General features: G+C 47.5%; 1 protein-coding gene across 1 annotated transcript in view; it reads right to left on the reverse strand.

Annotated features, from left to right (window-relative positions):
• The window catches only part of LAMA1 (laminin subunit alpha 1), a 147,590-nt gene that overhangs the window by 79,837 nt on the left and 52,238 nt on the right, over positions 1-15,515 (reverse strand). Inside the window, 8 exon segments of the mRNA XM_049620411.1 lie at positions 160-303; positions 1,960-2,196; positions 3,085-3,221; positions 3,801-3,981; positions 4,300-4,406; positions 11,047-11,258; positions 11,969-12,055; positions 14,023-14,150. Coding sequence (XP_049476368.1) covers positions 160-303; positions 1,960-2,196; positions 3,085-3,221; positions 3,801-3,981; positions 4,300-4,406; positions 11,047-11,258; positions 11,969-12,055; positions 14,023-14,150 — 1,233 coding nt within the window.

Consider the following 15,515-nt stretch of genomic DNA (forward strand, 5'->3'; position numbering starts at 1 on the left):
ACAGAGCTCCGATTCACAGCGAACCCAGGTCAGCTTCCTGGAATTTCTGATGCCATCAGAGCAAAGTTTAAAGTGCTTGACTGTCTCCCCCACCATCACCCAACTTCCACGGTGGGGAGGGTGCTGAAAACAGCACACTTTACCGCGCGCACCACTCACCGGGGTCCTCACATAACCCTCGAGCTCTGAGCAGACTTGTGACAGCCCGAAGCAGAAGCAGGGGGTGCACCCCAGAGGGTCGTCGGCGCGGAGAGCATAGGTGCCGGCTCGACACTCGCTGCACTGCAGGCCAAACACATTTTCCTAAAGGAGAAAAAGCAACAGACTCGTCTGTTGTTACCTAAAAAGAAGAGGTGTGATTTCGGAACAGAAATGAGAGCAGACAGCAAACTAATTCGGGAGCAGCACACGTCTCGGAAATAGCCGTTTCCTTGGGCAAAGCAAGCTCCCTGACCTCAAGGAACGCCTGCCCTCTGACGCCATCAGTGATTCCCAAATGCAGCTAACCATCAGCATCACCTTGGAGGCCTTGGCAATATATAGATTGCCTGATGAGCCTTTCCTGGAGCAGCCAGGGAGGCCTCCCCGAGGCCCCAGGTGACTCTGATGGCCCGTCAGGTGGAGAACACAGACCAGGTGATCACTGAGGCAGGCCCTTCCCGTCCTGTTCGGGTGAAAGTTGCCATCACCTGTGTGGTAAGCCAAAGGCACATTCACTGGTGTTTCCATCGCTCCCGGGCCGTCGTATCTGCATGGGCGCTCCCTTCCTCACCCCTAGTCACTGGTCAGCCCACTACCCTCTCTCTCACCAGCCCCTGAAAAGGATCAGAGGAGGTAGCCAGTCACCTCCTAATCACAAGCACAATGGGGAACCCAGTGGAAACACACAGAGTTAAACATGATGTTGAAATCTTTCCTGCTGGGAAAACAACAAGCACAAATTGCCTTCAGTCTGGCCAGCGCATACCAAAGAATAATTATCAGCTATAAAATCACATCTTCTTGAAGCCCTGGGTTACCCGTTTTGCCTGAATATTCAAGACGCACTGGCTACTCAGCCAACCGGAACACGAAAGAAAACTCCGTGTCTTTCAGTTCAGTTCCATTATCTGACACTTGCAATAACCAGTAAAAATTCCACTTTAGAGAAGTGTTCTAGAAGGGCCTACACCGAATTGTAACTCAAACCTAGAAGGCAGTGAGAACCATGCCAAGTGTCTAAAACCTAGCTGCTGATGTAAATAGAGTAAAACCTTGGATTGCGACTAACCTGTTCTGTGAACGTTCTGCAAGACAAGCAAACATTTCTAATAAACTTTAGCTTGATAAATCAGTGTCTCGCAATAGGAGTAGAACCTACTCCTAGTAGTGATGCCGAATGTCACGTGATCCCAACTGAGCCAATGTTTCTTCTCTCTCTCTCTCTCTCTCTCTCACTGCTGGATTGTGAGTGATCATCCATGCAGTGTCACATTTCTGCGAAATCCTCCAAAGGAGGCAAAAGCAAGTGTCGCTGGATAGGTTCCTTGTGAAAGTTGCCCAAAAAGAAAAAAATCCCATTGAGCCAATAGACAGCAGTGATCCCACTGCTGATAAAGTCGTCCTACACTATAACCCTCCGTTCTCTTGTCTCCCTCACACCAGCCACAAGGGTTTTCAAAGGCAAGTGCAGGTTAGTTTGTTTACTTTTCTTGACATTTTGTATTTTCTTTATTATTTTGTATTGTACTACAGTATTGTGATCATTTTTATATGAATATTTTTGGGTTGTGGAACGGATCACCTGAGTTTCCATTATTTCCTATGGGAAATTCGCTTTGATGTACAAGTGCTTTGGATTACAAGCATGTTTCTGGAAGAAATTATGCTCACAAACCAAGGTTCTACTGTAGTCAAAAGCCCAAAAGTCCTAATGATGCGCGTGAGAGCGGAAGACCGTGGAACGCCGAGGGCCGTTACCTTGCAAGAGCAGATACCGGTTTCCTCTGCACAGCTGCAAAGACTCTGTTCCTCATCACAGGTGTCTGCCGAGGTCCCTCTTGGGTCACAGTCACAGGGCACGCAGTCTGGAAAGTCTCTGTACCCCAGGGAGCACTGGTGGCAGCTCGGTCCACCGAATGCTGGCTTACATCGGCAACGGCCAGTGAGCACATCGCACCGATGACTGGCTGACCCGACAGCACTGCAATTGCAGGCCTGGAAAAACAAACTAACTAAATAAAAAGGTACCTTTTACATTTTCATAATGTACCCATGTGGGGATTACAGAAGAACACTGAGTGTGGGGAAGTGGTCTGGATGAGTGGGCCTCTCCCAATATGGCTCCATGGATTCACTTTGCCAAGAGCCAACGGGAGGCGGTGACTGCCATGCTGGACGGCTGTGCCCCGTTCAGCACATGCGCACTGGGCCCAACCTGTGACCTGAAAGTCAATATCATCTTACAGGTCAAAGTCAAGTCTGTTTTCAAAACACAACCTCTATCTAAGCTTCACTGAGGAAAGCTACATAGAAAACAGAACCAAGGAAGACTGGATACAACCCTCCAACAAAGTGACTTATGTCCTTCTCCTGGAAGATAGTGTACATGCAGAATACATTTAAAGGGCACTAAAATAAAGTTTTCCAGCCATCAATTCCACAGCCGGTTCTCGAAGAAAATTTAGAATGATGTACTTTAAAGGTGCTGCTTCAGGTGATGCCTGAACCTGTACTGAGTTTTATTTACTTTTTAAATTTTTTTTTAACGTTTATTTATTTTTGAGACAGACAGAGACAGAGCATGAATGGGGGAGGGTCAGAGAGAGAGGGAGACACAGAATCTAAAACAGGCTCCAGGCTCTGAGCGGTCAGCACAGAGCCCGACTCGGGGCTCGAACTCACGAACCGCGAGATCATGACCTGAGCCGAAGTCGGACGCCCAACCGGCTGAGCCACCCAGGCGCCCCACCTGTACTGAGTTTTAAATGCAAACCACAGAGCTGTTCACCGGGTTGAGGTCAAGCGAATGGATGACAGAGAAGGAATGTAATTTGCTCCAGCAAAGCGCTTCTCGGTTAAGAAAATGTCAATGGCAGCGCACACCTGGCATCCGAGCTCTGGGTCACGGCCCCAGTATCCGTCCTCACATTCGTCACAGGATGCGCCCCAAGTATGAGGAGGGCAGATGCACTGCCCCGATTCCGGGTGACAAGTGTGCTGCGTGTGGGCGCAGTCACAGGCTGCAACGAAGACAGAAAGTGTTGTAACACATCAGGACCACCGCGCGACGGAAGGCGTCCGAGTTGATGCCACAGGTCATCTCCCTTTTATTAATTATCCAAACCATTCTAGACCATTCTTCTAGTTCCTAACGGAGACCTCGTGGTTCCCAAGACCCGTCCGTGTCTCCCGGGAGGTGGCTGTTCCTCCTTGTCAGGAGCTGCTGCTGAAACGGGGTAACCGGGACAGAGAAACAGAAGTAGGCGGGAAGATACAGCCAATACCCACAGGGCATTTATTGTGTTCCAAATGCCCATGCTCAACATTTAAAATAACTCCTGGGTGGAGATTACAATCAGCTTCTCTATTTTACAGATGAAGAAACGAAAGCTAATCGAAGTTCACATCATTAGTAAAGCCTGACCAGAGATTCCGGGCAGATGAAAAACAGGGGCCAGGAAACAGAAAAAAGGTATGAAATCCTACACACTCAAAAGAGAAAAAGTGAAGGAACTTAACACAATTAGAAGTCAAAGGAGAGCGCCAAGAAAAGTCGGGAAATTACTATAAAGTCTCAGATAATGAATTCCAGAGCTTACGTGTACAGCCGCCGTCCTGGAACGCATAGAAGCCACGCGCACACCTGTCGCACTTTTCCCCAGCCACACCTGGCACACAGTGACATCGGCCTTCCTCCGTGCAGTCATCCGACAGGGAGCCTGGCGTGCTGCAGTTACAGGGCAAGCACCCAAGCCCTGTGTCCAGCCCATAATAGCCATGCTGTTTCACAGGAGGGACAGAATTGGGGAAGCCACAGATACATTTTAGTTAGCCACTAATACTCACGAGAATGTTTCCCAAGTCAAACACAGGATGTTTCACAGAATCATAAAGTCCTCACGACGTCATTCCACCCCCTTACAGACTGAACACTTGGTCCGCAGGCAAGGACCCACAGCATTCACCAGCTGTGTTTTGGGCATGAGCTCTTTCCGGCAGTCATGAAGTCCATTTCACTGGGAACCAACGTTCAGGTATCGATTACAGACCTCGCTGACACATACTTTAATTGTACGCAATGACCAGCAGGCCTCTTACCGAGCACCGGTCACACTGCTGTCCAGTCACATGCGGTTTGCAGTCACAGACTCCAGTCTCCAGATGGCAGACACCAGAAAGGGAGCCTTTTCCATGGCATTCACAGGCTAACACACACAAGAGACACATTTGTGCCCATTTCTGGGTATAGCTGTAATAAGACCCCTTAATCCCCAAAGGCAAAATTTTAAACATTCATGTTTCAAATCCTAAAACTAAAATAAATCACTTCCAAATGACTTTTAAAATTTAGTATTTTCTGAAAAGTAGGCCAAATGGGGTTGGTGGAAGGAACCATCGCACAGAAAAACCACTGAAGCTATGACGAGAGCAAGTAGCAAACGATCTTAACCAATTTCATGAATTCCTTGAATCTGTAAAAAGGAGCCACCGATGTTTATTAACAAATCTTCATAAGAAACATACGACGGAGATTTCAAAATCAACTGAGTCGCCTGCTCTCATTCCAATCATGAAGATATTTAATATTTTAAAGCTCCGTTATAACAATCGAAATAGCTAATATTACATTTCATAGTTTTTTTGTTTGTTTGTTTGTTTGTTTTTGTTGTTTTTTTTTTAAATTTATTTTTGGGACAGAGAGAGACAGAGCATGAACGGGGGAGGGGCAGAGAGAGGGGGAGACACAGAATCGGAAACAGGCTCCAGGCTCCGAGCCATCAGCCCAGAGCCTGACGCGGGGCTCGAACTCACGGACCGCGAGATCGTGACCTAGCTGAAGTCGGACGCTTAACCGACTGCGCCACCCAGGCGCCCCACATTTCATAGTTTAATGTGACATATTTCCCTGTTCTAAGTCACAAGTTATTTGTAGCTCTGAAGCCCTTAGCTTCAGGCCAAACACTTCAATTTTATCTATAGGTATAGCTATTGATGTTTTATCTATGGTTATAATATTGATGTTTCAAGCTAGCAAGTCCCTCACCTTTTCAGAGTGATGCTATTTAATGGCTCCAAGAAATGTTTAATTGGTATTTATAAACTGGCCGTCAATATGCATGTCCTTGAAAATATTTAATATGTTCACTGACAAAATACCCCAGAAATGCACACGGCTTATGAACGCTTGCACTCAGGGAATGCGCACTGTCATATGGTGTAATGAGGTAAGAAGAGAAAAACTTCGCAGGTTATCTCACTTGTGCCACTGCGTGTGGCACAGCAGTGGCAGACAACAGGACACTGCAAGGCTGAGGCTCAGAGGAAAGGCAGCGTAACTGACTGCGGCCAAGGCACTGAGGTGGTGGTTCCCCAGCGGAAGTGGATCCATGATGCCCCCTGCAGGAGGCTGGGGAAGTGCTAGGGGCCCCACTGGCCGCTGCCCATTCCCTTGGCTCAGCTGTGAACACTCGACTCACTCTTTGTATTACATGTGCCTTCTGGGGCCTTGGACCCCGGAGACACCGCCCTTCCCAGGGCTAGTCAATGTCCAGAAAGAATAAATAGCTTGCCAGCCAGAACGCCTTTCGCGTGCAAACGAACCAATCCGGAGCCCACACCCACAAAGGCCTTCTTATTGGGCCTTCCCTTCATTTGGGCTTCACCTCCACCGTCCCCAGGACCTTTCACCCCAGGGCCATGCCTCAGACAACTAGGGATGGCTCCCATGCCCCAGAGCCTGCTGAAATTGTTTAAAGTAGCCAATCCTAAGCCCGTTTACTCTGCCTTGCCCTTTCCTTCCTGAGGAAACCACAACAAAGGCTCTAAAAACCACATTTCCCCTCCTGACCTACATGGGTGCTTCCTGAGTGCCCTCCCCACAATGCCTTGGTGTGTCCCCTCCTCCTGGCATCTGCTGGCCTTGCCATACCTAAATAACAATACACCGTGTGTGTGTGTATGTGTGTGTGTGTGTGTGTGTGTGTGTGTGTGTGTATATATACATATATATATACAGCTTATTTATTTTAAAAGAGAGAGAGCACAAGTGGAGTAGGGGCAGAGAGAGAGAGGGAGAGAGAATTCCAAGTAGGCTCCACACCCTGTCACTGCAGAGCCCAACATAGGGCTCGAACTCACGAACTGTGGGATCATGACCTGAGCCAAGATCAAGAGTCAGATGCTTAACCAACTGAGCCACCCAGGCGCCCCATAAAACCTGTATTTTAAAACACTCCTCCGCATCTATTTTCAATTGTCGCCCATAGAAAACATCACACACCCATTTACTCACATGCACACACCCATGTGCGTGCGCACACACACCACACGCACGTAAGTCCATCTGAGGTTCCATCTCCTGATCCCACTAATTGTCCCCCTGTCTCCCTCCAACTCAATTTTCGCCTGCCTCTTGCCTCCTGGCTGCTAAAACTGCTTCCTCCTAACATCTCCCAGGACCTCCCGGGGCAAATTCAGTGAGCACACTATGGGTCTTCATCTGGCTGTATCTTCCCGTGACATAGACTCATCGCCCACTCCCGCTCACCAAGGTTAGGGACACCCTTCGGTTTCCTTCTCGTATCTTGTATCTCTCCCTCTGGTGCCTGCCCCTCTGTGTCTCAGGGAAAGCCTCCCCTTCCTCTGGGGAAAGGTCAAAGTTCACCGCATGACCACCACCAAATATTGACGATAATAAATTGTATTTCCTGTCCTGTCAGTTTGCGCCCGTATCACATTACAGTAGCTCTCATTCGACCTGCGTAACAAACTGAGGAGAGACGTGTTATAATTGTCTCTGTTGTCCAGTGTGGAATCTGAAACTTAGAGACATTGTGTAATTTGCCACAAGTCACACAGCTGTTAGTAGTTGTCCTGCTATGGCAACAATTCTAATAGGAATTATTACCAAAAAGTTTTTTTTACTGTAAATAATACTAATTTAAAATAGTTGCCATTAGGGAGCGCCTGGGTGGCTCAGTCGGTTACGCTTCCGACTCTTGACTTCAGCTCAGGTCATGTTCTCACAGTTCGTGGGTTCGAGCCCCGCATCGGGCTCTGTGCTGATGGTGCGGAGCCTGCCTGGGATTCTCTCTCTCTCCCTCTCCCTCCCCCCTGCCCTCCCCTGCTCATGTGTGCTCTCTCTCTCTCTCTCTCTCTCAAAATAAATACACTTTAAAGAAAATAAAATACAAAAAAATAAAATATGTGCCAATAACCGACTGCTAGGTGCTTTACATATAATTCTCATAAGAACCTCATGATATCAAAATTGTGCCTGCCTAACATATTTCATATAAGGTGCCTTGAACAGTAGAGCTTGGTGGGGTTCCAGTGCCCCCGGGCTGTCCTGCAAAACCATTCCAGAAGCACCAATTCTGCTACCACACCAAAGCTGATGCGTCTCGGAGCTCCATTTCCTCCCTGATTCCTGCACACCTGAATATCCAAATGCCTTCCCAACAACCCCCTAGGAATTCCCATGTCAGTAATACTGAATACTGGGATTCTCATTGGGGTTAACCTAATAAAACAGTAGTATATTAGCAGGTGGGGCCTCTGGGAAGTCCATGAGAGGGATTCTATCATAGCCTGGAAAGATTTCTTTTTTATTATTATTCTTGTTTATTATTTTAGAGAGAGAGAGAGTGAATATGCGAGCAGGGGAGAGGGGTGGGGGAGGGAGAGACAGAGAGAGAGAGAGAAGCAGTTTCCATGCCCAGTGTGGAGCCCAGTGTGGGGCTTGATCTCACAACCCTGGGATCATGACCTGAGCCAAGATCAAGAGTCAGACGCTCAACCAACTGAGCCACCCAGGCGCCCCTGGCCTGGAAGGATTTCTAGTGAAATATCCAGAAATAGTAAGAATTCATCTCCTCAAAGCTGGGGAACAGGAAAGAGGAAATGAAGCAAGAATAAAACTTACAAATACTTGGAAACTAGAAAGAACCGGGACAGTGTCCCTCTATAACCAGTCCAGCCGCCTGGGCCACCATCCTGCCTGTCCTAACCCCTCCCTGCCTCCCAACCTCCAGTGGCCACGGAGCTTCTTCACTTTTACCCCATGCCAAAAGCTCTGCTGGAAACCCTCATTAATTCTGCCAGCAAGTTTCTTTTCTGGCCTTGTCTGTCTTCTTGTCAACTCCAACCTCCACAGTGGTTCCAGAGTGACTGTTCAACACAGATCCGTTCAGGTGAGCTGGAGTCCGGGACAGACGGTGCTGTGCTGTCCACACTAGATGCAGTCTGCTTTCCGCCCGTAAGCCGAGGCTCCTGCCCTGGCCCAACCTGCCTTTCACTTTCTAGCACACTCTTTCCGGACTCTGCTCCTCCGGCCTGGACGACACTTTCCCACCACTTGCCAGCCCACCTGGTCATCTCCTACCCATCCTCCTAGACTCACATCAAGTGGCATTTCCTCCAGACGCAGCCGTGGATGGCCCTGGGCCCTTACGGACCTTTGTGCGCACCCCAGGGATGGTCATTTATCACCCTAGAGACTTGTCTGTCATATCTGCCTGGTGCTACGTGCACGTGTCTCCTGAGCCCTGGGATGTGGCCGATGCAACTGACCAGCGAGATCTCTAATTTCCCTTAAATTAAGACCTGGGCCAACAGCTCGGACCCAGACCCAGATCCTATATGTTCTGACCCCCCTCCCCACTTCTGTTCATCACCAAGACCTATTATCTATGCAAAATACTGAAGCAGTTTTGTCAATGCAGATGCAAATATAAAGGAAAATGATTCTTTTTTTTTTTGGTCACAATGAAAAACTTTGAAATATGTTTGAACAACTCGGGTATGTAAATTCCCTTTTGCAGCTATGAATTTTATGTTATCTAAATTACAGATCAAGTGTTTCTTAGGAAAAGTTAGCATCCTAATTGAAATAGGCTATAAAATATGCACTGAATTTTGAAGGCTCAGTCTTAAAAAGGAAAGAAAATATCTCATTAATACCTTAAAAATTTGATTACATGACAAAGTGATATTACTTTTACGTATTGGGTAAAATAAGATGTATTATTAAAATACATTTCATCTATTTATTTATGTGGTGACAAGAAAAGAACTTCTAAATGTTTATTTATTGGTTTTTGAGAGAGAGAGAGCACACACAAGTGGGGGAAGGGCAGAAACAGAGACACAGAATGTGAAGCAGGCTCCAGGCTCTGAGCTGTCGGCACAGAGCTTGACGCGAGGCTCGAACCCATGAACCATGATACCAAGACCTGAGCTGAAGTCGGATGCTCAACCAACTCAATGCTCAAGCCACCCAGGCACCCCGGTGACTAGACACTTTAAAATTACTTGTGCGGTTTACATTTCTACTGGATGGCATTAATTATAGAAAAGTAATAAAAAGTATCATTTTTATTATTAGCATTTATAACAGCTACCATTTATTCCATGTCCAGAACTTTGTTATCTCACTGACGTCTCACATATATGTGTATATACACATATATATGCCTATGTCTATTTTATGTGTAAGGAAATAGTGGTTCAGAGAGGTTAGTAATTTTGTCTAATGTCACCCAGCTGGTTGTGACCAACCCTGAGCTCTAACCCGCATTAGACTCCAAAGCCTGAGACCCACATCTGTGCTTCACCTCCACACCATTACATGTAGCTCCTTAATAGACCTGGGTCGGGGCGCCTGGGTGGCTCAGTTGGTTAAGCGTCCGACTTCAGCTCAGGTCATGATCTCACGGTTCGTGAGTTCAAGCCCCGCTTCGGGCTCTGTGCTGACAGCTCGGAGCCTGGATCCTGTTTCAGATTCTGTGTCTCCCTCTCTCTCTCTGACCCTCCCCCGTTCATGCTCTGTCTCTCTCTGTCTCAAAAATAAATAAACGTTAAAAAAAAAATAGACCCGGGTCATAATTTTTCCAACTTCTACGACAATACTTAGTATAGTGACTGCTTAATAAATGATGAATGAACAAACAATGAATCATCGAGGTTTGCAGTAAAGATGAAAAGAAATGGCATGAGTGTAGTGAAAGCATTCTGTAAACTTTGAAGCTTTTCACAAATACCAGTTATCGTAATTATCCTCCTATGATAACCAATCTAGGTGGCCTTGCTGATCAAGTTGACTGGCCCAAGGCTACAAAGCCTTACCTGCCTGGGAAAATATCTTTTCTGTATCGCTAGCACCCTCTTGTGTCCCCATGTTGTAATAGCATAGTAGGACTGGACATAGCAAATTATCAAAAAAATTTTAAATTGTCATTTTTTCTCTTTCACACCTTCAAGATCTGTGCCTAGAAATCTGAGGGCTGTATTAGCCCTGAGGCTACAAGTTGGTCATCTCAGGTATATGAAATTCTGCTTTCCTCAATGAATGATTCTAAGTGATCTGTAATGTCGGGAAGGAAGCACAGCCCTGCAGAGCAACATAAGAGTCGGTAGTCCGGGCACAGACCTCTGAGACTCCAGGGTTGGAGTCTTCCCATTTCCCACCCTGTATCTGGAAATCCCGTCCGACTCAAGAGACCCCTGAGCCTGTCCTCACAAACACTGCAGGCTTTGACACCACTCTGCCTTCGCCACAGTCACTGGGAGCACTTGACCACTTGACCACTGTGAAGTCCCACTTTCTCCCCCAGTGGAAGGGCACTTATTTGCTAGACCATCAGACCTCGTTTATAGGAGCTGATCGAGCTAAGGCAGGGCAAGCAGGGAAGACATAGATCTTGGGTCTACACTGGCATTAACACAAGCACCAGTTGAGATAAAGTTACCCCATAGGCTGAGCCCTTTGTGACACATGTAAGTAGATGGATGGAGACTTCACATGGCGATTAGTAACGGCTCTGACTTCGCAGCCCACACACTCACCATGGCAATTTTTAGCAGTCACGGCATCCCCATAGAAGCCGTCCGCACACCTCTCACAGTGGGCACCAGCCGTGTTCCCAATGCATTTCAGGCACTCTCCGGTGACGGAGTCACAGTGACCGGCCTCTAAGGGATCCACATTGCCGCTGCAGTCGCAGGGAACACAGGATTCCCCGGGCACTGTTGGGTTTCCATAGTAACCGTCTGCGCATCTGCAAAAAGGTTGAAGGAGGGATCCAACTGAATGCAAATGCTCTAGACATTACCCCACCATCCAGGGATTCTCTGAATGGTTAATAAGTCAGACAGAACTCTTCTTACATAAGATTTATTGTGGAGTGCAACACTGAGTTCGGGCGTTCAGATCTCCTCACTCGTTGTGAAGGCAGAGAGTGCATCCAAAATGAGCCATACATCCAAGCGGATGTGCACTCAGCCCTAGGCCAACTGTACCTGGATGCCACGGCCACGGGTATGGTGTGGCTCTCCTGGGGACTTTAGCCATAGCCGGGCGCTGATACTTACACGTGGGAAAAGACAGCGTTGGCTTTCAGGCGCCAGAGGATGGCTATTAAATCAAACTACCCCTCACCTCTGAAACTATCCAGAGTAAAGGGAGATTTCAATGTGTGAACAGTAAACACTGGCTCCTCGCTGTGTCTATTGTCACTGACGAGAACCCATCTTAGCTCAAGGAGGCCAAATGCCGTTCTTGAAAATTTCCCAGGGAGTTTTTCACACTAGTTTTTTAATTGGCATACTGGCTTTTCTCTATAATTATGTGAAATAATAATCACACCCCAAAGCTCTAAAATCATACTTAGCTACACATTTAAAAGTAAACACATATAACTGATATTGAAGTAACAAAAAAAGTCTGATGCAACTTTTTGAAATCAATTGAGTGATGCAGACAGAGTACCTCTCGCACCAAGCTCCCGAGTATCCCGGTGCACACTGGTCACAGACCACTTCGTCCCCATCTTCTAGGTGGCAGGTGGGGCTGAAACTGTCAAAACACTACAGATTAACACAATTTTCCAATGGGTGGGGTAGAATTTCTAAACATTTAAAGTGTTCATCTTTTAGGGGCGCCTGGGTGGCTCAGACGGTTAAGCATCTGAGTCTTGCTCTCGGGTCAGGTCATGATCTCATGGTTCATGAGTTCGAGCCCTTCATCGGGCTCTGTGTTGGCAGTGTGGAGCCCACTTGGGATTCTCTCTCTCTCTCTCTCTCTCTCTCTCTCTCTGCGCCTCCTCTGCTTGCTCCCTCTCTCTCTCTCTCTCAAAATAAAATAAACATTAAAAATTTTTCAAAAACAAAAATAAAATGCTCATCTTTTACCACTCCTTACAAACTTTCACTAGGTCTTTACTCCAGAACCCCGGTCCCCGACCATGCAGCCCATCTCACTGGGCAATGGCTGCTCACTGTTCCCTGTTCCTGCTTGTCCCTCAGCCCAGAGGGCACTTCTTCCCCTCTCTGGCTGGGTTCATCTTATCCCCCCATCCCCAACTCAGCAGCCACCTCCTCCAGGACGCCTTCTCTGATGCTCCTCCTGGCCAAGCCAAGTTCCCCTCTCTGGATTCCCTGTCACTGGTCTGCTTGCCTCGGAGCCCTCTCCACACTGGCCAAGAGCGAGCTCGAGCTTGTACATGACGGCCCATCAACATTCTCCAAAGGACCCCCACGGCTGACAAAGGTCCCTTCAACCTCTGTTCCTGGGTTTTGGGGGGACCTGTGAAGGGAGCCATGGGGGCAGCTGAGAGTCTCCCACGATTTCATCCGAGTAGCCCTGCCTGTATCTGTTTTGCACGGTGGAGTTTCAAATAAAAATCCCCATGGGGGAATTCCTTGGGTCATGAAGGAAGAAGGGTCCTGAAGGGAAAACCAGCAAGAGAGAAGCAGGTTTTCAAACCACTGGCCTGCGAATGAGGCCGTGTGCACCACTGGCCCCTTCCACCTCCCCTCGCTTTGTGCGGCAGGACCAACTGTGATTTCATAGATGGGATCCGCTCCTTTGTGCTACCACGCCTTGGCATACCACGCCTTGGCAGTTCCTCCTGCCCAGAAGGCCCTTCTCTGCGGCCTTCAAATTCCTTCTCATCCTCAAGCCTCAGATCAAAGGCTTTCTCTGAGTCATTCCTGGCAGATTCACACTCTCTGGACAGTGGACATAACCTCCACCGAGTCATGACCACACTGCGGGTTCCATGGGACCAGCAGCCGTGGATGAACATGTTGAACCAACCATGATGCTCAGTAGGCACTTGATAAATATCGGTTGAATCATTATGTGAGTTCAGCCCATTTTCAACGAGCCTCATATTTACCTATTTTGGTCATTATATCAAAAACTCCCTAAGGCCAGGAACAAAGTTTTATTTATTTCTGTGTACCTTATATGTCCCAGACCACTGGTAGGTACATACCCTATACATTAAAAGAATTAACGAGCAACGTTAGACCCAGAGGAGCAAACCTGTGCATCTTTCCTTGCCATCACATAACTTTTCTTACTTAATTTAATGCACCAAACTTGTTCTTTTTTTTTTTTTTTTTTTTTAAAGAGAATCCAGGGGCACCTGGGTGGCTCAGTTGGTTAAAGGTCCAACTTCAGCTCAGGTCATGATCTCACAGTTCATGAGTTCGAGCCCCGCGTCGGGCTTTGTGCTGACAGCTCAGAGCCTGGAGCCTGCTTCAGATTCTGTGTCTCCCTCTCTCTCTGCCCCTCCTCACTCATGCTCTGTCTCTCTGTCTTAAAAATAAATAAAACACTAAAAAAATAATAATAATAAAATAAAATAAAATAAAATAAAATAGAATCCATTCCTCCACCTTTAATCCTACTTAATTACCTCCGGGTTATCACACTCTCATCACACACAAAGTCTGGCTCTGAAGAAATCAACGCACATCTGAATAGACATTGTGGCCGCCCCGGGTGGAGCCCACCGGTAGAGTTGCCGGGCTTACTTGTTGGAGGCTGTGGAGAGGGGGCAGGCACACTGCTGGCAGTCCCTAGGAGTCCCTCGGGAAGGCAGCCCGTAGAAGCCGGGCGCGCACTGCTCACAGTGGTCCCCGGTGGTGTTGTGCTTGCACGCCTAGAACACGTGAATGAGGAGAAGACTCAGTTCAGGTCTCCTTAAAGGACTCTCTGATTCATCTACAAACAACTTGAAGTCAGAGTGGGAGGGGAAAAAAAAAAAAAAAAAGATCAAATGCTCAAACAAGTCACCAAACCCTGTCATATGAGGAGGGGTTGCCTGTTTCCAGATAAATGAATTAAAAAATGTAATTTGCACAATCTGTATAAATGAGAAGATTTCACTTCAGCCCATGTCGGAGGAACTGCTACCAGACTTGCCCGTCTGTGGGAAAGAACTAGAAAACTGGAGCAAAACATATCGAACAACTTCTTTCAGACACTGGACCACAGAGGGGTGCGGAAATACCTGAGACAAGGGAGGTGATGGGATGAACCCACGACCACATGTCTTTCTGCCCGGAGACACTTGCCAAGTTGGCAGGGAGTTGTGGGGGGCGGGGTGGGCAAGAAGGTGGTTTTGCTGAGTTGAGCAGACGGAGGTCAGAGTATGGGGAGGCTGGAACTGCCAAGAATTTGGGCAGAGAACCAGAACTTCACAGAATAAGAGCTCCAGAAATCCCCACGGGAGACCCCTTCAAATAGCTACTGAATACTAAACTTCTTGTGTGTAGAGCGCGTTTCCATGAGGTCAGCTGAAAAATTCAGAACTCACACAGAGCCCAGGGACACTAGAATTGTAACCGGCCAGTATGGAGAATCTTTGTTAAACACCCAGAGCGCCCAGCAGAGACCCCAGAAGAAAAACTCATTTGCAGAAGGGTTAAGCCTGCCCTAGAATAGAGGTTATTTTAGACCCACCCTAACAAAACTTAAAAACAAACCTGGAGACAATCAAGCTGACCTATGGTAATTTACTGCGTGCCAAAACAAACTCTGACATTCTTTAAAGGAAAGCGACAAAATCCAAAAACTTAACAATGCACAATGTTCATCATGCAATCAAAAACTACTGGGTAGGGGCGCCTGGTTGGCTCCGTTGGTTAAGCATCTGACTCTTGATTTTGGCTCAGCTCATGACCCCAGGGTTGTGTGTTCGAGCCCCGCCTTGGGCTCTGCACTGGGCGTGGAAGCTGCTTAGGATTCTCTATCTCCCTCTCTCTCCCTCTGCCCCCTTCCTCTGCTCTCTCTCTCTCTTTCTCTCTCTAAAAAAAAACAAAAAACAAATAAACAAAAAAACCCTACTGGGTATGCTTCCACTAGTCAAATCTGGGAAAATTTGGAATCCATGAGTCCAGAGAGATAATCAGTAGGTAAATAAGTAAACATAAGAAAGGGGTGTGGGGTTCTTGCTTAGAGTGGAGGCTGTGTGCCAACCAGTAAGCATGGGGGGAGTGCTGGAGTTGGAGAGCTACCCTTTTGC

Source organism: Panthera uncia, assembly GCF_023721935.1.
Source record: "Panthera uncia isolate 11264 chromosome D3 unlocalized genomic scaffold, Puncia_PCG_1.0 HiC_scaffold_8, whole genome shotgun sequence".
NCBI lineage: Eukaryota > Metazoa > Chordata > Mammalia > Carnivora > Felidae > Panthera > Panthera uncia.